At 52.8% G+C, this 15,399-nt stretch overlaps 1 protein-coding gene across 2 annotated transcripts in view; it reads right to left on the bottom strand.

Moving 5' to 3' along the window:
* Nucleotides 1-8,717, bottom strand: part of LOC127568576 (vesicle-trafficking protein SEC22b) — a 32,993-nt gene extending 24,276 nt beyond the window's left edge. Inside the window, exons 1-3 of one of the 2 annotated variants that reach the window (XM_052012492.1) lie at nt 8,437-8,661; nt 8,270-8,404; nt 1,870-1,979 (exon numbers count right to left, since the gene is read on the bottom strand). In XM_052012492.1, the coding sequence (XP_051868452.1) occupies nt 1,870-1,979; nt 8,270-8,344 (185 nt within the window). In that variant the 5' untranslated portion in view covers nt 8,345-8,404; nt 8,437-8,661. Of the gene's footprint in view, nt 1-1,869; nt 1,980-8,269 lie in introns of both variants that reach the window. The other variant, XM_052012491.1, reaches the window with a different exon arrangement.
* Nucleotides 8,718-15,399: the final 6,682 nt, after the last annotated feature.

The following is a 15,399-nucleotide window of genomic DNA, read 5'->3' as shown; positions in this document are numbered from 1 at the left end:
TTGTCTTTGCTGCCCTTCTTAAATAACAGTACAACGTTAGCCACCATCCAGTCTTCCGGAACTTCACCTATGTCTAAAAAAGATGCAAATTTCTCTGCAAGGCCCTCCACAATTTCTTCCCTAGCTTCCCACAAGGTCTCTTCCTTAAAGGGCGATATCGCAGAGTCACATAATCATACAGCACAGAAAGAGGCCCTTCAGTCCAACTCATCCATGCTACCCGAGATACTCATCTACACGAATCCCATTTTCCTGCATTTCGTCCATGTCCCTCTATTCCTTTCATATCCATGTACCTGTTCAAATGCTTTCTAAACACTACGACTGTACCTGCCTCTACCACCTCCTCTAGTCACTCATTCCATATATCCACCACTCTCTGTGTGGAAAAACTTATCCCTCAGATCTTCCCCTCTCACCTTAAACCTGTGTCCTCTAGTTCTAGACCCCCCCCTCCACCCCCACCTTGGGAGAGAGATTCCGACTTATCTATCCTACCAATGCCCCTCATAATTTTATAAACCTCCATAAGGTCACGCCTCAGCCTCCTAAGTTCCAGTGAAAATAAATCCAGCCTATACAAAACCTCTTTGAAATGAAAGGGCTCTGTTCCAGGTAACGTCCTGGTGAATCTCTTCTGCACTTTTTCTAGTGCTACCACATCCTTTCTATAGTGTGGTGACCATAAATGCCCACATTATTCCAAGTGTGGCCTCACCAATATCTTGTACAGCTGCAATATGATGCCCCAACTCTTCCACTCAATGTCCTGCCTATGAAGGCAAGCAAGTTAAATGCCTTCCTTACCATCCTATCCACCTGTGTTGCCATTTTCAGGGAGCTATGAACTTGGACTCCAATGTCTGTTTGTACATCAACTCTTCAAAGGTCCCTGCCAGTATATGTCCGGCCAGTATTACATGGTCCCAAGTGCATTACCTCACATTTGTCTGAATTAAATTCCATCTGTCACCGCTCCACCCAACTTTCCAGCTGATCTATGTCCTGCTGTAGCTTTAGTCATCTCCTCACTATCTACAACTCTACTAATCTTTGTGTCATCAGCAAATCTAGGTGGAAGCGGAATCTTTGAATATTTTTTAAGAGTTTGAGAGATTCTTGATGCGGAAGGGTGAAAGATTATTGCAGATAAAAGGGAGTGAAAGGTTATTGTAGACAGACTGAATGCAGCAAAGGTGAGAACAGATCAGTGGTTGAGCAGGTTCTAGGGGCCAAGTAGCCTTCCCCTGTTCCTAATAAATCTGCTGGAATGGAAAGGTTTAGTTCTGTGGGCCAAGCTGGCATTGCACACAACCAGGATACACTCAATGGGCCAAATGGTGTGGCCCTTCAATGATTCTACAATGCAATTGAGTGGATTGCTGGCCCACTTGAGAGGGGAGACAAGAGTCGGCCCATGGGTCTGGAGTCACACATAAGCCAGATTTTAGGTGCAGGCAGTAAATTACATTCTCACTAGGCTGTAGGTGCATTCAGTGGCTCTTTACAATGCCTCATAGTTTCACCATCACCATCAATGGCATTACACTACCAAGATTTTTCTAATTAACTAGATTTAAATTGCTAAATAAGCTATCCAAAACCCCAGCCTTGGTGGGATTTGAACTCAACAGTTGGGTTTTTGGGTAGTTTGCATGGTGATGTAATCACTATACTGCCATACTTTTGCACCATCTGAAGACCACATGGTCACATCAAGTAGGATCAGCCCAGGTAGGATATCTGCTGTAACAGAACTGAAAGTACACAGAGGTTCACTGTCAAAACCCTTGGAAACATAACCCAGGAACAACAATGTCGTAAAGAGGGATCGAAGTGTGCTAGAGATTCTGCAAGGGTAGCACTTACTGGAAGGACATAGATCCTGCTTGCAACGTACACCGAGTGGGTGACTGCTCATTAAGCTTGCGGAACAGCTGTTTGGCCTGGCTCTGATAGAGTTGCAGATCTCGTCCAGACTGAAAGAAACAAAACAATATGTTAAGCAAAGACGGGATAAGGAATATTTAATTCAAACTGTACTAGTACCAACTCCATATTGTTTGCAGCACCACCTTAATACACTTCCCACTCACATTATGCAGATGCTCAATCCATGATTCAATTCCTGCACTGTTTGTGTATTTATATCTCTAATTCACTCTCCATGGTGATTAAAGGACTTAATGCCTCTCATTCTTTTCTCTATCCTTTTACAGGATCTAGGTGTTGCTGCTCTGGCCAACATTTATTGCCCATCACAAAGTGGTAGTGAGTCACCTTCTTAAACCACAACAAGGGGCGGCACGGTAGCGTAGCGGTTAGCGCGACACTATTACAGCACCAGCGATTGGGGTTCAATTCCTGTCGCTGTCTGTAAGGAATTTGTACGCTCTCCTGGGTCTGCGTGGGTTTCCTCCCACATTCTAAAGACGTACGGGTATGTTAATACGGGTTTAAAATGGGCGGCGCGGACTCATTGGGCCGGAAGGGCCTGTTACCATGCTGTAAATAAAATTTAATTTAAAATCTCTGTGGTTAATTTATTGCCTAACCAGCATCACTGCAGGAGTTCCAGGATTTGGATCCAGTGCCAATAAAGGAGAGCAATGATAGCATCTTCCTGCAGCCTAAATCTTTTCTCCTCACTGTCAACCACATGGACAATCAGGTCCTGCATGTTTGGCTAGTCCAGAAAGATAAGAAACAAGGGATCCAAGGCGAGCTGGAAAACTGGATCCAAAATAAACCTGGTGATCGGAAGCAGAGGGTGGTGGTGGAGGGATGTTTTTTTGATTGGAAGTCTGTGACCAGTGTTTTGTGACTGACAAAACTGAGCCACATGGAAGCTGTAACTGGGAGATATAGAAGTCATTACTTGAAACAGCAGATCTTCTGGAAAGAATCTAGATTTGTCTCCAGACACAATGTTTTATATTCTTTTTTATACACAAAGATAACAATAAACAATTAGCTACAGTTTCAATGGCTATAATCCCTACTTTAACATTTTGAATGTAGACAGGTAACTTTGCAGAATTATATATGGAATCATAAAGCAATACAGCAGGGATACAGGTCCTTCGGTCCAACGAATCCATACCGGCCATGGTGCCTACCCAGCTAGTCACAATTTCCTGCGTTCAGCCCATATCCCTCTAAGCCCCGCCCCTGCATGTACCTATCCAAGTGCTTCTTAAATGAATCTATTGTACCTGCCTCAACCACTTCCTCTGGCAGCTCGTTCCATATACTCACCACCCTCTACATGAAAAAGTTGCCCCTCAGTTCCCTTTTAAATCTTTCCCCCTCTCACCCTAAACCTATATCCCCTTGTTTTGTACTCCAATACCCTGGAGAAAAGACCATCACTGTCCACCTTATCTATGCCTCTCAGAATATTAAAGACTTCCACAAGGTCGCCCCTCATTCTCCTACGTTCCAAGGAATAAAGACCTAATCTGGAAAACCTCCCTATAACTCAGGCCCTCTAGTCCTGGCAACATCCTCATAAATCTTTTCTGCACTCTTTCCAGTTTCACCATTTCTTTCCAGTTTCACCATTTCTTTCCTATCACAGGGTAAACAAAACTGTACACAGTCCTCTAAGTGCGGTCTCTCCAATGACTTGTACAAATGCAACAAAATATCCCAGCTCCTATACTCAATGGCCTGACTGATGAAGGCCAGCGTGCCAAGTGCCTTCTTCACCACCCTGTCCACCTGTGATGCCACTTTCAATGAACTATGCAATCGAACTCGAGATTCCCCTGTAATCTATGATAACATTCTTCACTATCAACAACACCTCCTAATTTCATGTCATCCGCAAACTTACTGATCAAACCTTGTGCATTTGCATCACATCACATATAAATAACGAACAAGAGTCCCAACACCACTAGTCACCAGCCTCCATTCTGAGAAACAGCCTTCAACCACCACCCTCTGCTTCCTACCTTTGAGCCAACTTTTAATCCACCTAACTAGCTCTCCCTGGATTCCATGGGACCTAACCTTCCAGACCAGCCTACCATGCGGGACCTTGTCAAAGGCCTTGCTAAGTCCAAATAGACAACATCCACTGCCCAATCCTCATCGACCTTTTTGGTTACCTCTTCAAAAACCTCTAAAAGGTTTGTCAAGCGCTACTTTCCACGCACAAAGCCATGCTGACTCCTCCTAATCAGACTCTGTCTATCCAAATGTTGGTAGATCCTGTCCCTCAGAATTCCCTCCAATAACATCTCCACAACTGATGTCAGGCTGACGGGTCTGTAGTTCTCTGGCTTGTCCTTGCTATCCTTCTTAAACAACAGAACAACATTAGCTACCTTCCAGTCTTCAGGAACTTCACCAGCAGCGAATGATGAAGCAAACATCTCTAGGCCTTTGCAATTTCTTCTCTAGCCTCCCACAAAGTCCTAGGATGCACCCAGTCACGCCCTGGAGATTTATCCACCTTAATGTGCTGTTAAGCTGCAAATACCTTCTCCTTGGTAATATGAATTTCCTCCAAAACATCCTCCCTTATCTCATGAGCAACCAAGATTTTCTCCTCAGTAAACACAGAGGAGATATAGTCGTTAAAGATCCCACCCAAGTCATACAGCTTGAGACATAGGCGGCCCTGCTGATTTCTAAGGGGACCTACTCTCTCCCTGGACATCCTTTTACTCTTTATACGTCTATACAACCTTTTGGGATTTTCCTTAGCCTTACCTGTCAGATCCATCTCATACCCTCTCTTTGCCCTCCTGATTTCTCTCTAAAGTGTATTTTTATTTTTTTTATGTATAGTTATCAAGCGATTCACTCATCCCAAACCTCCTAAACACAATGTATGCTTCCTACGCTTTCTTGACAAAAGCCTCAAAATCCCTCATCAGCCAAGGTTCCCTAAACTTGCCAGGTTTACCCTTCACCCTAAGAGCTCCTGGACTCTTGATCTCTCACTCTTAAAAGCCACCCACTTGCTGTTTGTTCCTTTCCCTTCAAACAGGCTCACCCAATCGACCTCTGCTAGATCCTGGCTAATTTCCCCAAAATTAGCCCTTCTCCAGTTTAGGACCCTAACCTGTAGGCCTGTCCTCTCCTTTTTCATCACTATATTAAAACTAACAGAACTAATCCTTTTCCATCACTGATATCTGGAACGCGCTGCCAGAGGAGGTGGTGGAATCAGATACAATCACCGTCTTTAAGAGACATTAGACACGCATTTAAATAGGCAAGGCATAGAAGGATATGGACCTAGTGCGGGCAAATGGAATTAGTGTAGGCAGATAATAAGTTCGGCATGGACGTGGTGGGCCAAAGGGCCTGTTTCTGTGCTGTACAATTCTGTGACTCTATTACCCACAGCTAATGTTTGTATTATTTGCAAACCTTTATCATGCTCCCAACATTTAGGCCAAAATCAAAAAGTGAAGCAAGGGGTATTGAGTAACAGCCTTCCAGTCACAGAAATACCCGCCAGCCATCGTCCTCTGCTTCCTGCGTCAGCCACTTTCAGATTCAGTTTGCACAATAAATGACAGGCACTGGAGAGCGCTGTGTAACAAAGAGACCTTGGGGTACAGGTACATAGTTCTCTGAAAGTGGTCACAGAGGTAGACAGAAGGTGTATGGCATGCTTGAGCATTGGGCATTGAGTACAAGAGTTGGAATGTCATGTTACAACTAGGCATTGGTGAGACCGCACCTGGAATATTGTGTGCAGTCCTGGTCACCATACCATAGTATCCTCAAGGATGTTGCCAGGAGTGGAAGGCTTGAGTAAAAAGGAGAGACTGGATAGGTTGGAACTGTTTTCCCTTGAGCAAAGGAGGTTGAGGGGTGACCTTATAGAGGTTGACAAAATCATGAGGAGCAGAGATAAGGTGGATGCTCACAGTCTTTTTCCCAGGTTAGGGGAGTCTAAAACTAGAGGGCACAGGTTTAAGGTGAGATGGGAAAGACTTACAGGGAACCTGAGATGCAAGTTTTTCCCACACAGAGGGTGGTGGATATATCGAATGAGCTGCCAGAGGAAGTGGTAGAGGTGTGTGCAATTACAATGTTTAAAAGATACTTGGACAGGTACATAGATAGGAAAGGTTTAGACAGATATGCGCTAAATGCAGGGGGACTAGCTCAAGAAGGCACTTTGGTCAGCATGGACGAGTTGGACCGAAGGGCCTGCTTCTGTGCTGTACAACTATGACTGCTGTCACTTGGAAAAAGACTTGTTTATTCCTGCTCCTTGCTTTCCATCAACCACATCAGCACTTTACCCCTAATTCCATGAGCTTCATTTCTGCACACTAGTCTCTTAGATAGGATCTTATCGACAGCCGTCCTAAAGTCCAAATACACCACACCCACTAATTCTCCCCATCTAGTCTGCTGCTTACATCCTCAAAAATTCCAGGAGATGTATCCAGCATGATCTTCCTTTCACAAATTCTTGTCCGATCATCTCACTCTTCTTCATTATTATAAAGGAAGACGACATTTCCCCCACCACTGATGTGAGGCTAATTGGTCTATAATTCCCTGTTTTCCCTCTACTTTACTTTCTTTGTATAGAGGTGACATTAGCTACCCTGCAATCCGATGGAACTATTCCAGAGTCTAAAAAATGTTGGAAAATGGCCACTGATGCCTCCACTATTTCAGGGTCACTTTCCCAGGTGCTCTGGGATGCATTCTATTGGGCCCTGGGGATTTATCAGTCTGCCAATCCCATCAACCTCCCCAACACAAGTTCCCTACTATTCCTGATTTCCTTCAGTTCCCTCGCTCACTGGGCCCTGTGTTCCCCAACATTCCTGGGAGGTTATTGATGTTCTGCTTTGTGAAGTCAGACCAAAGTACTTGTTTAACTAGTCTAAAATGTCTTTGTTCACTGTACCCTGTTCCTGACTACAAGGGATTTGTCTTCACCAATCTTTTTCTCTTCACGTATCTTTACAAGCTTTTCCACTTGACTTTTATGTTCCCTACAAGATTACTCTTGTACTCTATTTGTTGTACTGACAACAGATCCCAGTCCTCATTCAGGTATGCTGCTTTTTTGGGCCAATACATTGTCGCTTCTTGGATCTAACACTATCCTGAGTTTCCTTTGTCAGCCACAGTTGAGCCAGCCTTCCCATTTAATTTTTGTGCAAGAAACAAACAATTTCATTTACATAGACTTAAGCAAGGCTTTTGACAAGGTCCCACCTAGTAGGCTGGTCCAGAAGGTTAAGGCACAAGGGATCAGAGGCCTGTTGGCAAAATGGCTTCAAACAAGGAGGCATAGGGTAGTGGATGGCTGTTTTTCTGACTGGACTATTGATGTACTTCAGGGATGGGTACGGGGACCTTTATTGTCTGTAATATGTAGAAATTACTTGAATGAGAATATAGATATTCTGATTAGTAAGTTTGCAGACAAAACAAAAACGTGTCCTGAACCAGGGTCTTTACCCAAAATGTTGAATATCCCTTTGCCTCCACAGATGCTATCTAACCCACTGAGTTTCTCCAGCAGTTTATTTTTCGATCATTTAGAACCGCACACGGAGAGTCAATGCGAGTCATTCAGAGAAAGTTGCATCTGACAAACAACTGAATTTGAGGAGGGAATGTGGAGAGTTGATGTGGTTAGCTCAGCGGACAAATGTCGTATTATACGAGGATTTTAGCAAAACGCCTGGTAGATTGAACAAGTAAAAGCCCATGGGATTCAAAGAAATATAGCACACTTAGTTTAAAAACTGACAATGGCCAATGAATGAAGAGAAATCTGGATGTAGTGGGTTGCAGAAGGCTGGACCCACTACACTTTACTGTAGATATTCATGATTCAGTTTAGGGGACGTGGTCAGGAAACATAAACAGAGTTCTACAAATTCACAGCAGGTCACACAACACAAGTAGGAAAAGAATCTGTTTCAAAATGATGACGTCAAACTCTCATTACAGGTACTGATGAGTTTTTCCAGCATTTTCAGTTTTATTTCAAATTTTCTGCACGAAGAACATTGCCATGAAACGGATTAACTGCAAGAAGGCGTGAACTGGTGAGTTGGACAAAAAATGGCAAATGTACCTCATTCTGGGGGAAAGGACAAGGTGAAGCTCGGAGAGCGGGACCCAGTGTCGGTGCTCGGTCCCCACTCCTGAGCAGCGACGGGGACCGGTCAGCGGGCATGAGCGACCTGCCGGAGCCACCGGGCCACCTCCGACCCGTCCTAGCAAACCGCGCACGGCCAAGAGGGGCCGAAGGGCCGGCTCTCACCTGCTCATCCTCTTGCATGGAGGCGGCGAGCGGCAGGCCGTCGGCCACCCGGGCGATCATCGTCAGCAGCACCATCGTGGGTCGGCTCCCCGCCGGCCCGGAGGCTGGGCTCTCCTGGGCTGGTCTGGGCCGGGCCTCGGGCTCTCCTGGGCTGGTCTGGGCCGGGCCTCGGGCTCTCCTGGGCTGGTCTGGGCCTCGGGCTCTCCTGGGCTGGGCCTCGGGCTCAGGTTGCCCTGATCTGGGCCACTTCCCGCCACCCCAGGGTCTCGGGCTGTCCTACACTGGGCCTAGGCCTTGGGCTCAGCTCTGCTTGGACTTGGCCTCAGCTCTGCTTGGACTTGGCCTCGGACTGCACTGCCGTCACCAGCAGAGGGAGTGGTTGTGGGGACGGGTGAACGGGCGGGGCGGGGATAGGGCGGGACTTCACTCCGGCCGTCCACTGACCCCGGCTTTGAGCTTCGACTCCCAGACACTGGGGACGAGTGCAGTGGGGCGGGGAGGGGGAGGAGGGGGCGGGGCGGGGAGGGGGAGGAGGGGGCGGGGCGGGGAGGGGGCGGGGGGGGAGACGGGGAGGGGGAGGGGGGGGCGGGGAGGGGGAGGGGGGAGACGGGGAGGGGGAGGGAGGGGCGGGGCGGGGAGGGGGAGGGGAGGGAGGAGGGGAGGGGGGGAGGGGAGGGGGGGAGGGGAGAGGGGAGGGGGGGAGGGGGGAGGGGGAGGGGGGGGAGGGGAGGGGGGAGGGGGAGGGGAGGGAGAGGGGGGGAGGGGGGGAGGGAGGGGGAGAGGGGGGAGGGAGGGGGGAGGGAGGGGGGAGGGGGGAGGGAGGGGAGGGGAGGGAGGAGGGGGAGGGGGGAGAGGGGGGGAGGGAGAGGGGAGGGAGAGGGGGAGGGGAGGGGGAGGGGAGGGGGAGGGAGAGGGGGGGAGGGGAGGGAGAGGGGGGGAGGGGAGAGGGGGGGAGGGGAGGGGAGGGAGAGGGGGGGAGGGGAGAGGGGGGGAGGGAGGGAGAGGGGGGGAGGGGAGAGGGGGGAAGGGAGGGAGAGGGGGAGGGGAGAGGGGGGAGGAGGGGAGGGGAGAGGGGGGAGGAGGGGAGGGGAGAGGGGGGGAGAGGGGGGAGGAGGGGAGGGGAGAGGGGGGGAGAGGGGGGGAGGGAGGGAGGGGGAGGGGGGAGAGGGAGGGAGGGGGAGGGGGGAGAGAGGGAGGGAGGGGGAGGGGGAGGCGGAGGGGGAGGGAGGGAGGAGAGGGAGGGGAAGGGAGGGAGGAGAGGGGGAGAGGGAGGGGGAGGGAGGGAGGAGAGGGGGAGAGGGGGGGAGGGGGAGGGAGAGGGAGAGGGAGGGAGGGGGGAGAGGGGGGGAGGGGGAGGGAGAGGGAGAGGGAGGGAGGGGGGAGAGGGGGAGAGAGAGGGAGGGGGAGAGAGGGAGGGGGGGAGGGGGAGAGGGGGGGTGGGAGGGAGAGGGGTTTGTGGGAGGGGGAGGGGGGAGGGGAGAGGGGGTGGGAGGGGGAGAGAGGGAGGGAGAGAGAGAGGGGGGGTGGGAGGGGGAGAGTGAGGGAGGGAGAGAGGTGTAGAGAGAGAGGGGGAGGGAAGGAGAGGGAGGGAGAGGGGGAGAGGGAGGGAGGGATAGCGGGAGGGAGGGAGAGGGAGGGGGGAGGGAGAGGGGGGAGAGGGAGAGGGAGGGGGAGGAAGGGGGGAGGGAGAGGGGGGAGAGGGAGGGAGAGGGAGGGGGAGGGAGGGGGGAGGGAGGGGGAGGGAGGGGGGAGAGAGAGGGGGGAGGGGGTGGGAGGGGAGAGAGGGAGGGAGGGATAGCGGGAGGGAGGGAGAGGGAGGGGGGAGGGAGAGGGGGGAGAGGGAGAGGGAGGGGGAGGAAGGGGGGAGGGAGAGGGGGGAGAGGGAGGGAGAGGGAGGGGGAGGGAGGGGGAGGGAGAGGGAGGGGGAGGGAGGGGGAGAGAGAGGGGGGAGGGGGAGGGAGGGGGAGGAAGAGGAGGGGTATGGAGGGGAAGGGAGGAGGGAGAGAGAGGGAGGGGGTGAGGAGGGGGAGGGGAGAGAGGGAAAGGGAGTGGGAGAGGAGGGGAAGGGAGAGGAGGGGAAGGGAGTGGGGAGAGGACGGGAGAGAGAAGGGAGGGAGGGGGGAGAGGAGGGGAATTGAGTGAGGGAGGGGGAGAGGAGGGGGAGGGAGAGGGATGGAAGGGGAGGAGGGGCGAGGGAGGGGAGAGTGGGGTGGAGGGGTGGGGGAGGGTGGGAGTGGAGGGCAAGCTGGGGAGGGGAGAGTGAGGGAGACCTGGGGAGGGGAGGGAGGGAGGGAGGACTGGGGGTGAGGAGGGAGGGAGGAGTGGGGAGGGGGGAGTGGGGAGTGAGGGTTGGGGAGGGAGGGTGGGGGGGTGAGGGAGGGGAGGGGGAGAGTAGTGAGGGAGGGCGGGCTGGGGGGAGAGAGGGAGGGCTGTGAGAAGGGGAGTGGGAGGCAGGGCTGGGGAGGGGAGAGGGAGGCAGGGCTGGTGCAGGGGGAGGGAGGGCTGGGGAGGGGAGAGGGAGGCAGGGCTGGTGCAGGGGGAGGGAGGGCTGGGGAGGGGAGAGGGAGGCAAGGCTGGTGCAGGGGAGGGAGGGCTGGGGAGGGGGAGGGAGCGTGGGAGGGCTAGGGAGGGGGTGAGGGTGTGGTAGGGATGGGGGAGGCCTGCGTAGTGGGGAGAGGGAGGGGAGGGGTGAGAGTGATGGCTGTGGAGTGGGCTGGGAGGGACAGCCGTGGAGGGGTGGAGGGAGGGCTGACGGGGTGATGGTGGGTTGGGGAGGAGGTGGGATGGAGGGAGGGCTGGGGAAGGGGTGACGGAGGGCTGGGGGGTACTGGAGGGAGGGAGGGCTGGGCAGAGACCGGTGAGGGATGGCTGTGGAGGAGGGGTAGGGAGGGCTGGGGAGCAGGGGGGAGGAAGGAAGGGAGAGCAGGGGGCGGGAGTGCTGGGTAGTGGAGGGGGAGGGATGGAGTGCTGTGGGGAGGGGAGGGAGGGCTGGTGAGGGGAGTGGATAAGGGGGGCAGAGGGAGGGAGGGCTGGGGAGTGGGAGGGAGGTTGTGAGGGAGGCTGGGGAGGGGAGTGGGAGGTGGGGATTGAGTGGGAAGGGGGGATGGGGGAGGAAGGGGAGTGAGTGGGCACGGAAGGGGAGGGGGTTGGGGGTATGGATGGGAGGTGGGTAGGGATGTAGGGCTGAGGGGGAGAGGGAGGGAGGGGAGGGTGGGGGGATTGAGGGCTGAGGGGAGGGGGAGGCAGGGAGGGGAGGTGGGGGGGCTTGGGAGGTGGGGTGGGAAGGCTGGAGGGGGGAAGGAGGGAGGGAGGGGTGTGGGGGAGGGAGCGCTGAGGGGAGAGAGGGAAGGGGATGGGAGGCAGGTAGGTGGGTGGTGGGAGGGGGAGGGGGAAGGAGGTGTGGCGGGAGGGAGGGCGTGGGGTTGGGGACAGGAGGGAGTGGTGGTGGGGAATGGAGGGGTGGGGATGGGAGGGGAGTTGGGACGGGAAGGGAGCAGTATGGATTGGGGGTGGGGAGGGGAGCATTGTGGAGGTGAAGGGCACGGGAGGGAGGGGTGTGTGGGGGATGGGGGAGGGGAAAGTGGGGAGGGGTGTGGCAGTAGGAGGGAGAAGGTAGTGAGGGGCAATGGGACTTAGGGGAGGATGGGAGGAGGAAGGATGGGGGAGGGGCAGTGGAGTCAGAATGGGGGACGGAGGGTGGAGATGGAGGGAGGTGGGTAGGGATGGAACGGGGGAGCGAGGAAGGGAGGGTGGTGGAACTGGAGGAGGGAACGGGGAGGCAGAATGGTGGGGAATGGAACGGGGTGGAGGGATGGGAGTGTGGAACGGGAGGGGAGGTGGCGGGGGACGAACAGAATGGGAGGGAGTAGGGGGACGGAATGGGGGAGGGCGGGATTGAGGGGAGTAATGGAACGGGAGGGTACAGAACGAGGGAGGGAGGCTGACGGGGGACGGAATGGGAGAGGGAGGGAGGCGGACCAGGGGATGGCGGAACGGGGTGGTGTGGGACAGGAGGGGGGAGGGGATGGAACGAGGGAGCCAGGGGGAGGGACGGAACGGGGGAGGGTGGGGTGGGGGCGGATGGAACAGTTGGGGTGACAGGATGGTGGATCGATGGGGATGGAATGGAGAGTGTGGTGGGGGATCCGTGGGGACAGAACAGGGGGGTGGGTAGGTGGTCGGTGGGGACACGGAGGAGGTGTGGGTGGTCATTGGGGATGGGAGGTGGGGGTGTAGGTGGTTGGTGGAGGTGTGGATGGTTGGCGGGGACCGGTTGGGGGTGTGGGTGGTTGGTGGGGTTGTGTTTGGGTTGTCAGTGGGATGGGGTTGGTGTCAGTCAGGACAAGAACAATCGCTTTCCACACACCAGCCCCTCACAGCCTAGGGACTCTATACCACATCTCAGGAAAGATGTGGAGGTTCGGGAGGACACAGTGATTTACTGAAGCGATTCCAGAGACGACTTACCTTTGGGTCTGTGAACAGGCTGGAGAATCCCTGTCTGCTCTTCCCTGGAACAGAGGAGGTTGCAAGGCAGACAGAAGGAGAGGCAGATGGAGTGAGGTGGGGGGTAGAGGAGGGTGAAGGTGGACATACCTGCTGGAGGGAGATAAACAGGAACACAAAGGGCTATCAGTGCTGAACCCTGATAAGTAGAGGTGATAATGGGAACTATTAGGGGAGAGGTGAGGGGCAGGTGGAACCAGATTGGGGAGGGTATACACTGGGTAAAGTGTGTGGCTAATATGTGGATGGGGTCTGTAGGGGAAGAATATGGGAAAGGGGATAAAAATGGGACTGGAGGAGGTTGGGAGGATAGAGAGGGCAGGGGGGAAACACACTGGAGGTGAGGGTTACCTGAAATTGGGAAACTCAACATTCATGCCATTGGGTTGTAGAATACCCAGGCAGAGCATGAGGTGTTATTCCTCCAGTTTGTGTTGGGCCTCACCCTGGCAGCGGAGAAGGCAGAGGATGGACAGGTCGGTGTGGGGATGGGGAGGTGAATTGAATTGGCATGCAACTGGGAACTTGGGACAGCCATTGCAGACCAAGCGTAGGCGCTCTGTGAAACAGTCACCCAGTGTGCACTTGGTCTCACCCATGTAGAGGAGACCACATCGGGAGCACCAAATGCAGTAAACGAGGTTGAAGGAGGTGCACATGAATCTTTACCTCATCTGGAAGGGCTGTTTAGGTCCCTGGATAGTGGTGAGGGAGGAGGTGCAAGAATGAGTGTTACACCTCCTGCGAGGCCAGGGGAAAGTGCCTGGGGTTAGGGAAGGGTGAGTGGGGAGGGAATGAGTGGACCAGGGAATCATGGAAGCAGTGGTCCCTGCAGAAGGTGGAATAGGGTAGGAAGAGAAAATGTGGCTGATGGTGGGATCTCATTGCAGCTGGTCGAAATGACAGAGGATGAGGAGGCTCCAGAGAGTGAAAGGTGAGGACTACGGGAACTTTATCTCTGTCCTGTCTTGAGCGAGCTGGAGTGAGAGCAGAAGTCTGAGAAACAGAGGAAATGCGAGATTGGGCTCCCATCAACCATAGTGGAAGGGAAACCATGCTTCCTGAAAAAAGAGGGCACTTCAGATGTCCTGAAATGGAAGGCTTCAGCTTGGGAGTGATACGGTGGAGACGGACAAACTGGCAGAAAGGGATGGCATCCTTAAAAGAGGCAGTGGGAAGAGGTGCAATCTCAGTAACTGTGGGAGTCAGTGGGTTTATAGTAAATGTCAGATTTCCCACTCATTGATGGGATCATGGTCCAGGGGTTGGTATGAAGAGGTATCCGAGAGCTGTTGTCTGCTTGTGTGTTCCAGACTGCAGCCAATCTGGGAGAAAAAGCTTTTCCTCATATCTCCTCTAACCCTCTTAGTCCACCTTAAATCTATGCCCTATGGTTTTAGACTTCTCTGGGGGGAGAAGTCTCTTACCATCTCCCTATCTATAGCTTCATAATTCTGTATACCTCTCATCCTCCCCCAGAGAACAACCCCAGCCTATCCAGTCTCTCCTCATAAGTGAAACACTCCATCTCAGGCAACATCCTGATGAATTTCTTCTGCACCCTCTCCAGTGCAACAACATCCTTCCTATAGTGTGGTGACCAGAAATTAACACTACTCCATTTGTGGCCTAGCATCCCATATGCCTTTTTCACCACCTGGTCTATCTGTGCTGGTACCTTTAGGGATCTGTGGACTTGTACACCAAGGTTGCTGTGTTCTTCAACATTCCCTAGAGCCCTGCCATTCATGGCAGATGTTCTACCCTTATTACACCTCTCAAAATGGATCAGCTTGCACTTTTCAGAGTTAAATTCCATCTGCTATTGCCCTGCCCAATTTAAAAGCAGATCAATATTACTCTATAACCCTCATCATCCACAACATTATCCATTTTTGTTTCATTCGCCAATTTACTAATCATACCACTTGTACTCGAATCCAAATCTTTAATGTGGATATAACAAACAATAAGGGCCCCAGCACTGATCCCTGTGGTACACCACTGGTCAGAGGCTTCCAATCACTAACTAAGCCCTCACCATCTCCATCTGCTCAGCCTCTGCAGCCATGACCTTGTCCACTCAAATGTCTTTGCTCCAAGGAGAACGACTCCAGGTTCTCCAGTATGACTCGATGGCTGAGATCTCTCACACCATCAACCATCTTAGTAAAACTTTACCGAACTCTCTGGGACCTCCACACCCTTCTCTAAGTTTGGTGAACACAACTGGATGTAGCGCTCCAATGTTTTGTACAGGTTCAACATTATTATCCTGCATATCTACCTTATGCCAATGGTTATGAATTCCAACATCCCAAATGTTGGGGTGTTCTAAAATTATTTTATAAACTGCATTCAAAGCCCCCTGCAGTCTTGGTGGGACCTGCTCTGTCCCTTTTACCTCCTCTCTTCCCAGGATCCAACATTCTTTCCAGATGAAGCTGCAATTCAACTGCATTTCTTCCGATCTAGTGTACTTCAGCTAGTGTTCACCATGTGGTCCTCTCAGCACTGGAGAAACTATACTGCGTGATCATTTTTCAGAACACCTCCATTCTGTCTGCATCACCTCTTTCTTCAATCCTCTGCCCCACTCCCACTCTGATTTCTCTGTTTGGATC

This window comes from Pristis pectinata, chromosome 3 (assembly GCF_009764475.1).
Source record: "Pristis pectinata isolate sPriPec2 chromosome 3, sPriPec2.1.pri, whole genome shotgun sequence".
NCBI classification, from domain to species: domain Eukaryota; kingdom Metazoa; phylum Chordata; class Chondrichthyes; order Rhinopristiformes; family Pristidae; genus Pristis; species Pristis pectinata.
The sequence above is the reverse complement of the archived record's forward strand: the minus strand, read 5'-3'. Positions and strand labels throughout refer to the sequence as shown.